The 16,100-nt window shown below is 45.3% G+C and overlaps 1 protein-coding gene across 5 annotated transcripts in view; it reads right to left on the bottom strand.

The window, feature by feature from the left end:
• Positions 1-10,073, bottom strand: part of Hectd1 (HECT domain E3 ubiquitin protein ligase 1) — a 79,509-nt gene extending 69,436 nt beyond the window's left edge. For all 5 annotated transcript variants that reach the window (XM_050138827.1, XM_050138829.1, XM_050138830.1 and 2 more), the window contains exons 1-2: positions 9,932-10,073; positions 8,238-8,399 (exon numbers count right to left, since the gene is read on the bottom strand). In XM_050138827.1, coding sequence (XP_049994784.1) covers positions 8,238-8,377 — 140 coding nt within the window. In that variant the 5' untranslated portion in view covers positions 8,378-8,399; positions 9,932-10,073. The remainder of the gene's footprint in view (positions 1-8,237; positions 8,400-9,931) is intronic.
• Positions 10,074-16,100: the final 6,027 nt, after the last annotated feature.

Genomic DNA, 16,100 nt, shown 5'->3' with positions numbered 1-16,100 from the left:
AAACACTGGTGAGGTCATTCAGCAAGTAAAGGAACTGGCCGCCAAGCCTGATAACCTGAGTTCAATTCCAAAGGACTCATGCCATGGACAGTCAAGTTGTCCTTTGACCTCCACAAAACTCACTGCAGCTACACACATACACACAACAAACAAATTTATAAATAAGGTGTAATCAAGCTATCTGGTAAACATTTTCTTAAAATGTAATGAAGCAACCCTTTTAATGCAAGAAAAACAAGCAATGGGGCTTGTTACCAATCATAAAAACACTCACACTTTCAAGCAAAAACTACCACTCTGAAGAATATAATTGTCATAAAGAGCTGACAGCATCCCAATAAAGACTTTTTTATATAATTAGTAGTCATAGTAACAAATGTGAACCTTTGTACTGTTAAGATGAACTATGTCAAAATTTAAAATACCTATACAACAGTGGAAAGTATTTTCCACATGACCAATGGGAGATTTTAGAAAATTAAATACAGATGAGTCATCCCCTCAGTATAACACAGATCAAGCAGGTCCTACGGTTCAAGCCTGTAATCCCAGTTACCTGAGAGCTAAAGCAGGATCTCCAAGTTCAAGGCCTGCCTGGGCTAGAGTAAAGTCATGGTTAGCCTAACCAATAAGCTCTGCCTCAAAATGCAAAGATTTTCAAAAGGGCTGAGGAAGCTGGAGACTAACTTGGTGGTAGGTTTCTTGCCTGGAGCGCCCAAAGCCCTGAGTCCAGTCTCCAGCACTACACAATCCAAGTGTGGTGATACACACCTATAATCCCAACATTCTGCTGGACCAGAATTCACCATCCTTGACCACACAGCAAGTTCCAGGCCAGCCAGGACTACACGACAAGGTTCTGTCTTACTTCTCTCTTCCACAGACATCCCAAAAAAGGCAAAAGAAAATGACAGTTTTGAGAGAATTTTAAAAGGCAAAATAATCTGGATCTACTGAACAGAGTTTGAGAGTGTCAAAGGAAGAAGTGGGGGACGGCACCAGTCACAGGACAATAATGGAAGGTTGGTTTTGTGACAGGGTCTTAGCCCAGGCTAAATTGCCCAAATTTGTGGCAATTATCCTATCTTGGCCTCTAAAATGCTGAGATTACAGGAGTATCCCACCATTCCCCTAGCCAAAGACTGGACTTGGATTTATTCATGATGACATTTGAGATATCTTAGGGGTGGATGTTGAAGAAAAAGTCATGTTAATAAGTCTGAAAATTACAAGTGGGCCCTAAATTACAGAAATAAACAAATAACTATAAAAGACAAAGCGTTTCTCCCAGGCTGGGGCTATGGCTCAGTTGGGAGACTGACTGCTTGCTGAGCATGCACTGAGCTGGACCCCCAGCACCGCTCAAATCCCTGCCTCATACACTCGTGATCCCAGCGTCTGGACAATGGAGCAGTGGGCTGAGAGTTTAAGGTCATTCTTGGCTGCACAGCCAGTTTGAGACCAGTATGGGCTACAAGAGACCCTGCTGCAAAACACATAATTAAGAAATATAGTGAAAAGATCCCAAAGGTTAATGTGGTCCTGAGATGACTGAAGGCTAGGGGACAACTTGAGCATGTCAGGTTACCATGAGCTGTACACTTGCAGGAAAGTGATAGTCACAGGAACTTGTTAGGATTTAAAAATTATGAGTCCTAAAGAATTGTCCTATGTGTTGTTCAGGTCTTCTATTTACTATACTCAAAGTGAATCTGGGGGATTTAAAAATGTACTGAGAGTTTAATCTAAAATAACCCCTGGCAACTCCCCAGGGAAGCACGGGCTTCCCACACTTGTGTATGTCTCATTTTCCCAGAGCATCCATGCCTAAAATCTGCTAAATGTCTTCTGAGGGCTGGAGAGATGACTCAGTGGTTAACAGCACTTGCTCTGCTGGTAGAGGACCAGAGTTTGGTTCCCAGCCCTCGCCGACAGCTCACAACTGTCTCTATACAGCTCTAGGGCATCTAACAGGCCTGGCCTCCAAAAGCATCTACACTCATGTGCACATACATACCTACATTCAGACACACATAACTGAAAATGATTTTTAAAATGGACTGGCTGGACAGTGGTGGCGCACGCCTTTAATCCCAGCACTCGGAAGGCAGAGGCAGACAGATTTCTGTGAGTTCGAGGCCAGCCTGGTCTACAGAGCTAGTTCCAGGACAGGCTCCAAAGCTACAGAGAAATCCTATGGCCTGAGGATCTGATTTTGATTCCTGAGTCCCATTTGGTAGGAGAAAACTAACTCTAGAATGCTGTCCTTACATGTGGTCCACTTGCATAACAGACAGACAGACACACACATATACACATTATAAATTTTTTACTGAGGGGGCAAAAATAAGCAGGGCATGCTGTCGCGGGTATATAATCCCAGAATGGATAGCTTGAGGTCAGACAGCCTAGTCTAACTGGCAAATTTCATGCTCCACTGGGAGTCCTTGTCTCAAAAAAGAATGGGTCGGGCTGGTAAGATGCCTCATCTGGTAAAGGTGCTTGCTAACAAGCCTGATAACCTGAGTTTGATTCTCAGAATCCATATAAAATTAGGAGAAAACCAAGTCCACAAAACTGTCCTCTCAGTGGTACATCCATGCCATGCCAATCATATGTACTGCTTCCCCACGCATTTATACATATGCATAATGATAAATAAATACATACTAAAATTTAAGCTGAAAAGGCTCCTGTGGCCTCCCTAACCACCCACACCCACAAAGGCTGAGAAGCCTCTAGCCAAGCGCTCAGGTGCACATCACACAATGCCTTCTTTATGAGCCCTCGTGCTACAGTCTGCAGTCTTTAGGGAGGTGTGGGGGCGCACACCTTTAATTTCAGTACTCAGGAGGCAGAGGTAGAGGTAGGTGGATCTGTGTCTAGTCTGGTCTATAAAGTAAGTTCCAGGCCAGGCAGGGCTACAGAGAAACCCTGTCTCCAAAACAATAGGCTTTTTTTAAAAAATACTTTTATGGTTTATTTAACTTTATTTTATGTATGAAGGTGTCAGATCCCCTGCAACTGTAACTTCAGACAGTTGTGAGCTGCCATGTGGGTCCTCTGAAAGAGCAGTCAGTGCTCCTAACCACTGAGCCATTTCTCCAGCCCCAACAATGGGCTTTTAAGACACTTGCTGAATATGACTGACATAGCAGAAGGAAAGAACCCCTGCAGACCACCCTGACCCCCACCAGCATCCTGCAGCACTTACCCCTAGACACACATACAATAAATAAAATGTAACTGAATATTAGAAAAAGTGAGGCTGAAGAGATGATTAAGCAGCTAAAAATGCTGTCTGCTCTTCCAGAGAACCGGGGTTCAATTCCCAGCACTCACATGGCAGCTCACACCTGTTGGTAACGCCAGCTCCCGGGGATTTGACAATTTCACACATACATACATGCAAAACAACAATGCACACAAAATTAAATCATTTTTTAAAATTAGAAAAAGTACCCCCACTCTGCTTCATTAAAAAAATAAAATTGAGAATAATAAGTTTCTTATGTGTTAACTATAGCTTGTAAAAAATTAAAATAAAAATGACTAAATAAAGCATTTGAGAGAAGAGTGGCAGTAAGGTAAGAATTAGCCCTTTTATAAATCTCCCTAAAGCCTGCCTTAATGGAAAAGAACTTGGTGCGTTTGCTTCTGCACTTGATCTGTTGCAGTATGGGTTTTTTGTTTTGTTTTAATTATATTTATTTACTTGAGTGTGGCTATTTGCTATTGTGTATATGTGTCAAAGCCAAAGGACAAATTGCAGGCGTCAGATTTCTTCTCCCAGGGGGTTTCAGGGATCAAACTAAGGTCTCAACCTTCAACAGTGCATGGAGATTGAAGACTAAAAGCATATTTGTTAACTCCAAAAGGACAGTCAAACAAGCCCACAGAGATTCAGAACAATTCCAAGGGGAAAATCATTTAACTATTATGCAAAATGCACACATTAGTATTTCACATGCATTAGCCTCACTTGATCTTCATCAAAACCCAACAAGGATTAGGAATCAAGCTCAAAAGTCTATCCCATGAAGGCTTTGCAATGAAGGCAGAATTCTGAACTCAGCTCTAGCCCAGTTCAAAAGCCATGGTTTTCAATGCAGTGTGTGCCTTTCCTAACTGTACAGATGCACACTTTCAATCCAAAGAAACCAGACAAAGTGTATCAAATATGTGGGCAAGTCTTGATTTATTAGACATAACCAGACTATTAACTTTATGAAATCAAATTGGAAGATTGTCTATGGCTGTAGAAAATTTGTTAGGCACACCTTACTCCCAACACTTGAGAGCCAAAGGCAGGTGAAACTCTTGTGAGTTCAAGGCCATCCTCGTCTACAGCGTGAGTTCCAGGACAATCAGGCAGTCAGGGCTACAGAGAAATCCTATCTCCTAAAACCTGTCTTGGTTTTCACCTGCTCTATTTGTTGACTTAAGGTTCTCCCTCTCCAGACAGACGCAGGTTAAGATCCTCCCTGGTAAGCCACCTCGTGGGCTTCACAGAATATTAGAAATGAGTTAGAACAATATGTAAGAGCTAGCCAATAAGAAGCTGGAACTAGCCGGGCCAGGCAGTATTTAAAAAAAAAAAAAAAGACTTTAAAAAGCTTGCTAGAGTGGGCTGGTGCCTGCAATTCTGACCCTGAGGAAGCTGAGGCAGAAAGGAAGTCAGCTGTGGTGGTGCACAAGTGGAGGGGCCAGCCTGCACCATAGTGAGGACACTGCTTCAAAAACCAAGCGAAAGCTGGGTCTACGGTGGCACGAACTTGCAGTCCCAGCGCTGGAGAGGACCAGGCAGAACTGAAACCTTGGCTAGCTAACAAATTTCAGCCCAACCCAGGGTGCATGAGAACCTGTCTAAGAACAAGAAAGACTCCCAAATTAATCACTGTTTCAAGAAATAATGTGCCAAAATATAATCAAGCTTATCATATGACTTCACTTGAAACACTTTTCCCATATATCCTCTCCACTAATCCCCACCTGAGACCACATAGCCATTTTACGGAGGAACAGAAGCTAAGATAACGAGACTGTAAGAATTTGAGTGTCAGGACTGGAAAAAAAGGGCTGGATGGTTAAAGACACTTGCTGTTCCTGCAGAGGACCTGGGTTCAGTTCCCAGCACCCACATGGTGGCTAACAGCCATCTGTACTGAGAACTGGCGCCCTCTTCTGGTGTGCAGGCATACATGCAGGCAGAAAGCTGTGTACATAATAATCTTTAAAAAAAAAAAGTAAAACAGTTCTCCTTTAGGGCTGGAGAGTTGGCTCAGTGGTTAAGAGCATTGCCTGCTCTTCCAAAGGTCCTGAGTTCAATTCCCAGCAACCACATGGTGGCTCACAACCATCTGTAATGAGGTCTAGTGCCCTCTTCTGGCCTGCAGGCATATATGTAGACAGAATATTGTATACATAATAAATAAATAAATATTTTTTAAAAAAAGAGTACTTGGTCCCTTCCAGAGGACAAAGTTTAATTCCCAACACTCACATGGTGGCTCATAACATCTGTAATTCCAGTTCCAGGGAATCCAATGGCCTCCCAGATACGAACTCAGGGCACAGACATGCATGCAGGCAAAACACCCATACACATGAAATAAAAACTAATTGTTTGTTTCTAGACAGGGTTTCTCTGTGTAACAACCCTAGATGCCCTTGAACTCACTCAAGTCGACTAGGTTGCACTTGAACTCACAGAGATCCACCTGCTTCTGCTGGGATTAAAGACAAGCACCACCATGCCCAGCTAAAAACAAACAAATCTTCTTTTATTAAAAAAACAAAAACAAAAAAAAAAAGCCTTCTTTATGTCCAATGATGGCTCAGTAGATGGCACTTGCCACCAAGCTTGCTGACTTGAGTCCACTACCTGGGATCTACCTGCTTGAAGGAAAAAAAATCAACTTCTACAAACATTTTTTTTTAAAAAATAAATAAATAAAACAGCAACAACAACAACAACAAAAAAACGCACTCAGCCAGGCAGTGGTGGTGCACGCCTTTAAAACCAGCACTCAGGAAGCAGAGGCAGGTGAATCTCTTTGAGTTCGAGACTAGCCTGGTCCACAAAGCTAGTTCCAGGACAGCCAGGGTTATTACACAGAGAAACCCTATCTCGAAAAAACAAAACAACAAAAACAAGCCACCCTCTGTGTGTCTGTGTGTGAACTAAACAGTAAATACAAAGTAATGCTTAACAGACAAGTGTGACTTTCTCCCCCAGCAGGTTTTCAACCCCATACTAGGTAAACTCTACCATTAGGCTACAATGCCCCCCTTTAGGGTGGGGAGACAAGAATGACTTTTTAAATGCACAAAGTGAATGAAGCACTGGCTCAGCAGTTAAGAACACTCAAAGATCCTGCAGAGGAACTGGGCTGGACCCCAGCACCCACATCAGGTTGCTCACCACCACCTGGAACTGCAGTCCAGGGAAGGCCACTTCTGGCCTCTTCAGGCACACGGCATGAATGCAGACACGCATACACAGAAACCTAAATAAACCTTTAAACAAAACAGTCAATCTGATGGTGACTATGTAATGAAACATACGAATACCTCTACCACATGTTTCTATAAATCCTGCTAAAACAGGTTATCAAGGAGAAACTAAGTTATTCTTTTAAGAATCTACTGATCGCCTGGTGGTGGTGGCACACTCATTTAATCCCAGCACTCGGGAGGCAGAGGCAGGCGGATCTCTGTGAGTTCGAGACCAGCCTGGTCTACAGAGCTAGTTCCAGGACAGGCTCCAAAGCCACAGAGAAACCCTGTCTCGAAAAACCAAAAAAAAAAAAAAAAAAAAAAAAAAAAAGGTATCTCTGCCAAAGCCGCCTTCTGATCAGTTTATTAAAGAGCTAAATGGCCAACAGCTAAGCAGGAGACAATAGGCAAGACTTGTGGGCAGAGAAACTGGAAAGAGGAATCTGGGCAGACATATTTCACCAGCAGACTTGGAGCAAGTCGGTTGTGCCATACTAAGAAGATGTAACCGAGCCACGTGGCAGAACATAGATTTAAAAAGTATTGGTTAATTAAGTTATAAGAGCTAGTTGGGAAAGAGCCTAACCTAAGGCCAAGCTTTCATAACTAATATTAATTCTCAACATCATTATTGGGGAGCTGGCAGTCCCACAAAAGATAGTTCAACAAGAAAGTTTGCTACACGATGTAATGGTGACCTTTAATTTCTGCTTCTTCTACCTCCAGCCCCCCAGCATTGGGATTAAAAGCAAGAGTTACCATATCCAGCTAAAGTAATACTGTTTTAACAAAATTCCAAACTATTACTTAAACCTCAAAAGAGAAAACACGTTGAAAAGATAGTATAGATTTAGCAAGTAATATAATCTGTTTCCACCTCAAAGGCATTAATTATACCAAGCTTTAGGCTAATATCTCAAATATTTTCTAATTACCTTTAAATAGCATTAAAGCATATATAGTTAATGACTTATTGGAATTCAGAACTGTAAACATAAATGAACTCAGAAGAACATTTATTCTTTTACTGAACTAGAATCACACAAGAGGAAAAACGTGACTTTAGTGGCCTATCTAGTAGCGACTTTTTTTATATTTTTATGCGAACTCTATTATCATCTCTGAACAGAACTATTCAAAACTCCCCCGATTTGGGGTGGTGAAATGGCTTGGCTGGTAAAGGTACTTACCATAAACCTGACAACTTGACCTCAAGCCTGGAACCCACATGAGAAATCAACTCCCTAAAGTTGTGCTCCGATTTCTACATGCTTGCCATAGCACAGACGCGCAAACACACACACACACAATGTGACAACCAATGTGCCTTCTCAAAAGCACAACGCCATATGAAAACCAAAGAAACAGGCAGTCTGCTCTCACGCTCCTCGTCAGTCACATGGGACAGAAACAGCTTTAAAGGAGATAAACACGTATATTCTCCTCAATTTATGAGATGTCCCCTGACTGACTCAGCCAAGCTATGGGTTAATATTAGTATTCCTAATTCGCATTCATTCTACAAGTATGTATTTACATAACCACAATTATCATTACTAGGGTTCTACTTCCCGCCACCTTTTATTTCTCAGCAAAGTAAACAGATGACTGCAGAAATGTCCAAAAGGACATTTAAAAATTCACTAGTGACGTTTTCATACAAACTGAAGTCAGCAAATGGTTGGAACCAGATGTCACGGCAGCGACCCTAGAGGAAGCCGATGAAGGAATGCACTTACGTTTCAAAACACCGGTCCACGTTGTCGGACATCAAAAGCAGCATGCAGAGCTGTTCCAGGGCTATCAGCTGCATGTCCCTTTCATCTCCCTGCCCCATCTGCAGCCACTCCAGCAACGTATCGGGATCCACATCTGCCATGGTCTTTGAAATGCCTCCTTGCCTAAATTAAACAAGGAAAAAGGGGTTTTCAAGGGCTCAGAACTGATCAGCCTGTGTTTACAGCTTTTCCTGTACATCTGCTAGAACCAAGTGTTGGTAAGGTCGTCAAACTAGTATACATACATACATACACACACACACACACACACACACACACGCACCTACAGTCGTTCTCTGATTTCCATATGTGCTCTATGGTACACACACACACACACACTCAAGAATAAACAAATACACATGATTTTAGAAGCTTTCCAAAGTGTATTACCACAAAAAGTATACTATAACGTAGCAGTTTTCAACTTTCCTCTACTTCCTGGGCGTAATGTTCAGATACACTAAACACAAAACAATTTAACACAAGAGTTCATGCTGATTAGGTTGCTAGTTAACTAGAAACCAGAGCTCTTTGTCAGACAGTGGAACAAGCTTTGGAACCCACTACTGTTATCAGCAATGTCTGTGCCAAAAAGCAAAGAACACCTACAAAAAAGTTCTCTTACCAGCAAACGTCTCTCTGCGACACCCCACACCCCACTCGAAAAACAAAACAAAATAAAAACTGGGCTTCTGATACGGGTCATATCCAGAACTTTAAAAAAAAAAAAAAACTACATACACATTCTGATCCAATTCCCCTTCAAATTGAATTTCTCCTTTCCCAGCAACAACTTCACAAATTCGGAATTCGCAAACTCGCTCCAAAATATGTTCAAATACAAACAGTAATTAGATATGAAGTCTACCTTTAGAACTTCTGGCTGTCTTGGCGAGTGTTCTTGAAACTTTTTTTGAATACTTAAAGTAAATGCAACTAACAGGTAACCAAGCCAAGAAAAAAAAAAGTAGGCCACTCTCGGTTCCCACACGATGGGGGAGTTATTTTTATTAAAAAAGAAAAAAAAAACTAAAACGAGAAGTAGTCTAGGTAGGCGATTCATTACAAATCTCCTAGTTAAGCGCCTGACCACAGGACAGCCTGGGGTGGCACGCAATCCACCTGCCGGTGTGGGAGCCAAGAGGCGGGTCGCGGTGGGCACCCAGCGGCTGCGCCCCGGGGGCTGCCCCACCATCCTGGGCCTGCCCGAGGCCGAAGCCGAGCCGCTGACACCCAAGCCGGCTAAGTCAGCTACCTGCCTGCGGGAGGAGGGCGAAGTTCTGGGGAAGCAGCCAGCCAGCCTGCGTGCTCGAGAGGAAGCAGCCAAGCGGCCGAGCTGCGGGGCTCCCGGAACTCGGAGGCCCAGCGGGACGTCCCCGGTCCCCCGTCCCCGATCGGGCGGCAGAGCCTGATCAAGGACAAGGGGAGCGCAGCCGGAGCTCCGGCGCCAGCAAACCAAGCCCCGTAAGGGCCCGCGGAGGGGAACAAAGGGGCCGAGACGGAGAGGCGGCGGCGGCGGTGGCCGACCTCACGGCGCCGGGCTCCAGCTCCGCGCCCGCCGCTGGGCTCGGCCGCCTGGATCCTCGCGCAGGCCAGGCCCACCACCCCGCCGACGGCGCCCAGCGCTCCCGCCTGCCCTCCCCGCAGCCTCTTACCCCGGCTCGGCGTCCCAAACAGCTCCGGCCCAGCTCCAACAAGCAGGCCGCGGGCGGAGCCAGGCCCGGCCGCGGCCTTCGAGTTCCCAGGAAGCCGCAGGCCGCGCAGGTCGAGCCAGGCAGGCGGCACAGGAAAAGCCGCGTCTCGTCCCTCCCCTTCCTCCGCGGGGACCCGGTGACAAGGAAGCGAGAGCTCCTCCCGAGCGACGGCGGCGGCGGCCAGCGCGGGTCCCGACCCCCCCCAGCACGCGGCTCCTCAGGCCCTGCGGTTCAAAGCGAGGCCCGCGCTCAGCTGCCGCCGGCAGCGGGGAGAGGCCGCGTCCATCGCCAGCCGGGCGGGGGCAGGAGAAGGCTCGACCGGGCTCCGGGCGGGGAGGCTGGCGGAGGCCGCGCGGGCGGAGGCGGAGCGAACGCCTCCCGGCCGCCCTGCCCGCGGCCACCTGGGGCGCTGCGGAGACCGGCCGAGCGGGACGACGACGGTGGGGACGGGGACGCCCCGGGGCTCCCAGAGGCGGACGGCTGCGGCTCTTCCTCAGGCCTCCGGGAGCCGGCCTGGCCGCGCTGTCAATCGGCGCGCGCCCCCGGCAGCTGCTTCGCGCAGGCCCCGCCCGCCCGCCTCGCGGGGCGCGGGTCTCTCCGGAGTCCCGCGGAGCGGAGGCCACGGGCTCGGGCCTCGGGTCACCCCGCCCCTGCCCTCGAACGCCTGAGGACGAGCGCCCTGCGGTTTCAGCCGAGCCTTCGCGGCGCGCCTCGGCGTTATCGCCTCGGTGCAGATGGGACGCGTGCCTCCTGGCGGCCCCCTCGGAGCCCCGAGAAGCTGCAGCCCCAGGACTTCTCAACTTTTTTTCCCCCCCCCCCGGCGGCTTGTGGTCACTGGTACTTGAATAATTATTCAAAGTTTTATTTCACAGGCATTGAAAATCAAAAAAACTGGCCGATGAGAGTGGCACCCGCCCGTGACTGTGACACTAGGGACCTGGAGGGGGCCGGAGGATCTGGAGTTCAAGGTCATCCTTGGCTACCACCTATTGAGGTCGTGACTTGTCGGTGGCTGGGGTGGTGAAAGGAGTCGGGTAGAGGAAGAAGAGGGGGAAAGAGCACCTGCCTCTAGGGGTGCACATGGAGATCTATTTATGATTCCATTAACAAACAAACCTCTTAGGTCTAGAGCCCCTTGGTTTGTGAGATTACCAAAACTATGCCCCACACTCCTTCCTGAACTCTCATTTATTCAACCTTTGAACAAAAATAGCAAGATACTTAATTAAAAAAAAAAAGACTGTCCGCAAAGACCGTGCCTAGTAGTTTTCAACCACAGCTGCACATTAGATTCACCCGCAAATTTTTTTTTGTTTTGTTTTTTTAGGAGAGTTTTATGTCCACAGCAAATTGACCAGAAAGTACAAACAGTAAGTTACAACTAACTTGGTCTACATATTGTGTTCCTGGCCAGCCAGGTGGAAGTACAGAGTTCCCACTACCCTCTGTTTATAGTTTTGCCCTTTCCAAAATACCATATAGTTGAAATCAGACTTGTACATACAGCCCTTTCAGAAGGGCTCCTGAATCCACTAATACTTCTTGGAATCTTCTGTGTCTTTTCATAGCTTGGTAGCTCATTTGCTCATTTATTTGTTTGGTGGGGTTTTTTTTTTATTTGGTGTTTTTATTTTCATCCTGGATTTTTTATTTGGTTTTGTTTTGGCTTTGGTTTGTTTTGTTTTGTATGTCTGTTTGTTTTGAATAAGAGCATACTTACGTAACCCAGGCTGGTCTCAGAGTCAGTGTCCTCCTGCCTCAGCTTCCTGGGTGCTGCAGCGTGAGTGAATCATGACGCATTCCCTGGGAGCTCGTGTCTTCCTGCTGACCAGTAGAGAGTTGTTTAGAGGCACCAGTCTGTGTTTATCCATAGATGGATGCCTGGATTCTACCTTACAGACTGAATGGACCACATCAGAAATCCTCCAAAGTTCCCCAGGGGGAGAAATACATGGAAACACCATATCTAATAAAAGACTGTTGTCAAAACATACTGAAAACTCCTCAAACCCAAGAATAAGATCATTCCTAAAGGGAGAGAGGAGTTCGTTGAACCAGAATTCACAACTTGGAATTGGGCATTCTCCAAAGCAAAAATAATAAAGTGTCGTTTGGGGGCTGGAGAGATGACTCAGTGGTTAAGAACACTGGCTGCTCTTCCAAGACAACCAGGTTTTAACTCCCAGCACCCACATGACAGCTTACAATTATAACACCAGTCCTAGGGGATCTGATAGCCTCAAATAGACATGCATACAGGCGAAACAACAATGCACATAAATCATATTAAAAAAATAATAAGGTACCCCACAGGCAAAGTTTATTCAACACTCCTCCCCGACGTTCACTGGAGCCTGTCAGACAGCCCAGCGTAATTCGGATGCTATAATAATCCACTAGATAGAGGCTGCTGTGAAAGCTTTGTTCTTAACCTCCACATCCGTGCCAGGCATGCAAACACCCACACTTACACATCATACACGCACTAAAAATAATAAATAGCTGGGCGTGGTGGCGCGCGCCTTTAATCTCAGGAAGCAGAGTTCAAGGACAGCCTGGTCTACAAAGTGAGCTTTTTCAGGAAAGCCAGGTCTATTGCACCAAGAAACCCTGTCTCCAAAAAACACCTAATTTTTATATATAATTTATAAAATATATAAAATAAAAAATTATAAAATATAAAAATATTTTTAAGAAACTAATTTTTATATATAAATACAAATTTTTATATTTTATAAATTTTTATTTTATATATTTTATAAATTATANATTTTGGGTTTTTTTTTTTTTTGAGACAGGATCTCACTTTGTAGCCCTGACTAGCCTGGAACTCACTATGTAGAAGACAAGGCTGGTCTTGAACTCACAGAGGGCCTCCTTCCTGCCTCTGCCTCCTGAGTCCTGGGAGTAAAAGGCATGTGCCACCATTGACTAGTTTTAGTAGGAATTTTTAAAATAATGTTCTGGTAGAAGCTTCACCCTAGCCCCTGACAGCCATATACCCAAAGTGTCTGGAATGTTCAGGTCGAAGCTCCACCCCACGTCCCCTCTCTCCAGACCCCACTGCATCTCAGAAAGGCCACCAAATGATGACCCTCTCCCCCAGAAGTGTTCACGACTACTCCCACAGGGTAAACCGGCCCCCAGAACAGACGCTCCTCTTGTGGGGTGGGGGTGGGAGGGGCTGGAAAACCATCTGAGAGCATTTTCATCCATTAAACCTGGGCTTTTTCTAACTTGGTTTGATTTGGTCTGATTTGATTGTTGCGTCTGCGGAGAGGCTTATCGGGGTACAGAAACTTTTCACATAACGTTTGCAACTTTCATAGTGGTTTTGTGATAGGATCTTACCATGTCGCACTTGTGACCTGTACCTCACTCAGTAGATCATCAGACTGGCCTTGGACTCACAGAGGTCGTCTTGGCTCTGCCTCTCAAGTGCTAGGATTACAGGCATGTGCCACCAAGCTCATCCCATTTTTTTTTTTGTCATTTTTATAACCCTAAACTTATTTCAGAATAAAAAGTGTTTTTTAATGACAGAAAGTTTAGCTTACAATGACTAATTCTTAGTAATAATCTGTCTTCTAGGAATCACTGTCGCTTTTCTAAAAATTTTCTTAAAAGATGCATTTAAATCCTAGGATTTGACAGTTTGTTAGATGATTCACCAGAGCCGCCATATCCCTTGCTAGTAGAGACAAAAGCCACACAGTAGTTGAAAATGCGGGGTACTCCGTGTCCAAAGTCAGTTGCTCCTGTTCCAAGGCTGATAAACTCTTCCATAATTTGCTAACATCCTGTTCCTTTTGTCTTGAGGAAATTTTTTTCTTGCCAGTAAATGAAAAGTCTGTTGTCCGGCTTTGGCATATTTGCATGCGTGAAAGTCGTGCAGTGAGCTTAATTAAAGGAAAAGTGGAACCTAAGTTGCAAAAGTTGATCATATAGAAAATTTTCAGGAGCCCAATTTTTATGAAGACTATTATTATCAATTCCAAAGACATGTTTGGGGGAAGGTGCATAACCGGTGCCAGATTTTGAAAGCTATCCTTCTAGATCAATTAATTGATTATTATTAATCGCGTTTGTCTCTGAAGACAATATAATGGTTGCAATGGTTTCTGAAAGAATCCCAGTTGCCTAGAGATGCACACTAATTGTTATGCCCAGATCACGGAGTCCCCCCCCAAAACCAACTAGGAGACTGAATCCTGTATTTAAAAGCAAAGAGCCTTTATTCTTACACAAGTTTGCAAACTCAGACTCTGTGAGTCCAGTGTATTGGAGTCATCAGACAGCCCCGAGCTCAGCTGGGGTTGGTTTTTATAGTAGCAAAGGTGGAGGTGAGGGACTTGTAAAGTTCAGGACCCCTGATTGGCTGACATTTGTCTAGGGATGTCCTGTGCTGGCAGGTGATCCTATCGCTAATGGCTGGAACTTTAGGAATTTCCTTTGGATGGCCCGGTCCTGAGCGTCTGTTTAGGACTTTTCCTGGAACCCGGTACTGCCTGCTAGGACAGCTGTGCTGCCTGGGCCCTCACATGACCTGGTGCCCATATGTGTGACCAGGCTGCCATGGGACCCCCTGAAATCGTTACAGATGAGGCCTTGGTAGCATATTTGGCTAGTGTACACAAACCTTGAGATGGATCCTCAGCACTGTGTAAATCCGGGCATCTGGCATAGGCCCATAATCCCAGCAGGCAAGAAGTAGCAGAACCAGAAGTTAAAGGTCAAGCTTACCTACACGGGGAGTTTGAAGCCAGCCTGGAATATGTAAAACCCTGTCTCAGAAAGTAGGCATATAGAACACAAATAAAACACACACACATATATATCAGAGACTAATTATACCACGATCTTATTGTTAACCAATATGAAGGGAATCTGAAGTTAAAGTCTTAAACCCCTTCCTGGGACTTTTAAATTTTTATCTATTTTTCTTCTTTAGACTTTTTATTTATTTACTTATTTATTTTTGGTTTTTCGAGATAGGGTTTCTCTGTTGCTTTGGAGCCTGCCCTGGAACTAGCTCTTGTAGACCAGGCTGGCCTAGAACTCACAGAGATCCACCTGCCTCTGCCTCCTGAGTGCCGGGATTGAAGGCGTGCGCCACCACCACCCGGCTTTCTTCTTTGGATTTTTTATGTTGTCTAAATTCATCTCTCAATCAGCATCCTAGTTCATTTTACTCTGAGAGTAGTTTTTACTCCTGTTGGCTAGCCGGAAAAAGGAGATCCATGCACATTAGCATGAGAATTACACTTCTACTCAGCCCAGAGAGCAGAATAAACTGGCAAGCCTTTATCCGGAAAGCTGCTCTGGGAAGGAGAAAGTATCTACATAGGTCATTCAAACGCAAATTATCTCTTACTTCCCTGGAGGGCTTTTGTCACTAGTTACCTGAATCCTCTAGAATAAAACTTACTTATGTACCAGCAGGTCAAGAGCTTGCCACACAAGCAGGATAACTTGAGTTTTGATCCCCAGCACCGTATAAAAAAGACTGGTACATGTTTGTTATCTGTAACCCCAGGGCTAGTGCTAAGGGGACAAGAGAACCCCCAGACTCCCTAACCATCCAGTATAGCCCCAAGCGGTGAGTACAAGTACATTAAGAGACCCTGTCTCAAAAACCGAGGTGCAGGGGCCATAGAGATGTCTCAGCTGGCAGAAGCACTTGCCACCAAGGTTAATGACCCAAGTTTGATCCATGAAATCTACGTGATGGAGAACCAACTCCTGCAAATTGTCGTCTGACCTATATTACACACACGCAAGCACGCACACACACTCATTCACATGCACACACACAAATAATAACATACGTACGTATGTTCCCTCTTTCCCAAACACAAAGACCTAGAATGGAAGCTCGGGATTTAGTATTTAATGTAAACGTGGCCAAGGAGCACTGTTTGACTCACTGGGAACGTGCCAGTGCCTGGTGCCAGCTGCAGGCTGGGCGTGTGGTTAGAAACGTGGGCGCCCTGCGGCGTTCTGGAGGAGAGGCGGGGTGCTCGCTCACAAAGTGAATGAAGCCCTCAAAATTTACAACCAACTGCTATCTTTTTTTTAATATTTATTTATTATGTATACAGTGTTCTGTCTGTGTGTATGCCTGCAGGCC

Source organism: Alexandromys fortis, unplaced genomic scaffold, assembly GCF_014885135.2.
Source record: "Alexandromys fortis isolate MF-2015 unplaced genomic scaffold, M_Fortis_MF-2015_v1.1 scaffold_35, whole genome shotgun sequence".
In the NCBI taxonomy this organism is placed as follows: domain Eukaryota; kingdom Metazoa; phylum Chordata; class Mammalia; order Rodentia; family Cricetidae; genus Alexandromys; species Alexandromys fortis.
This window is presented reverse-complemented; position numbering and strand designations above follow the sequence as displayed.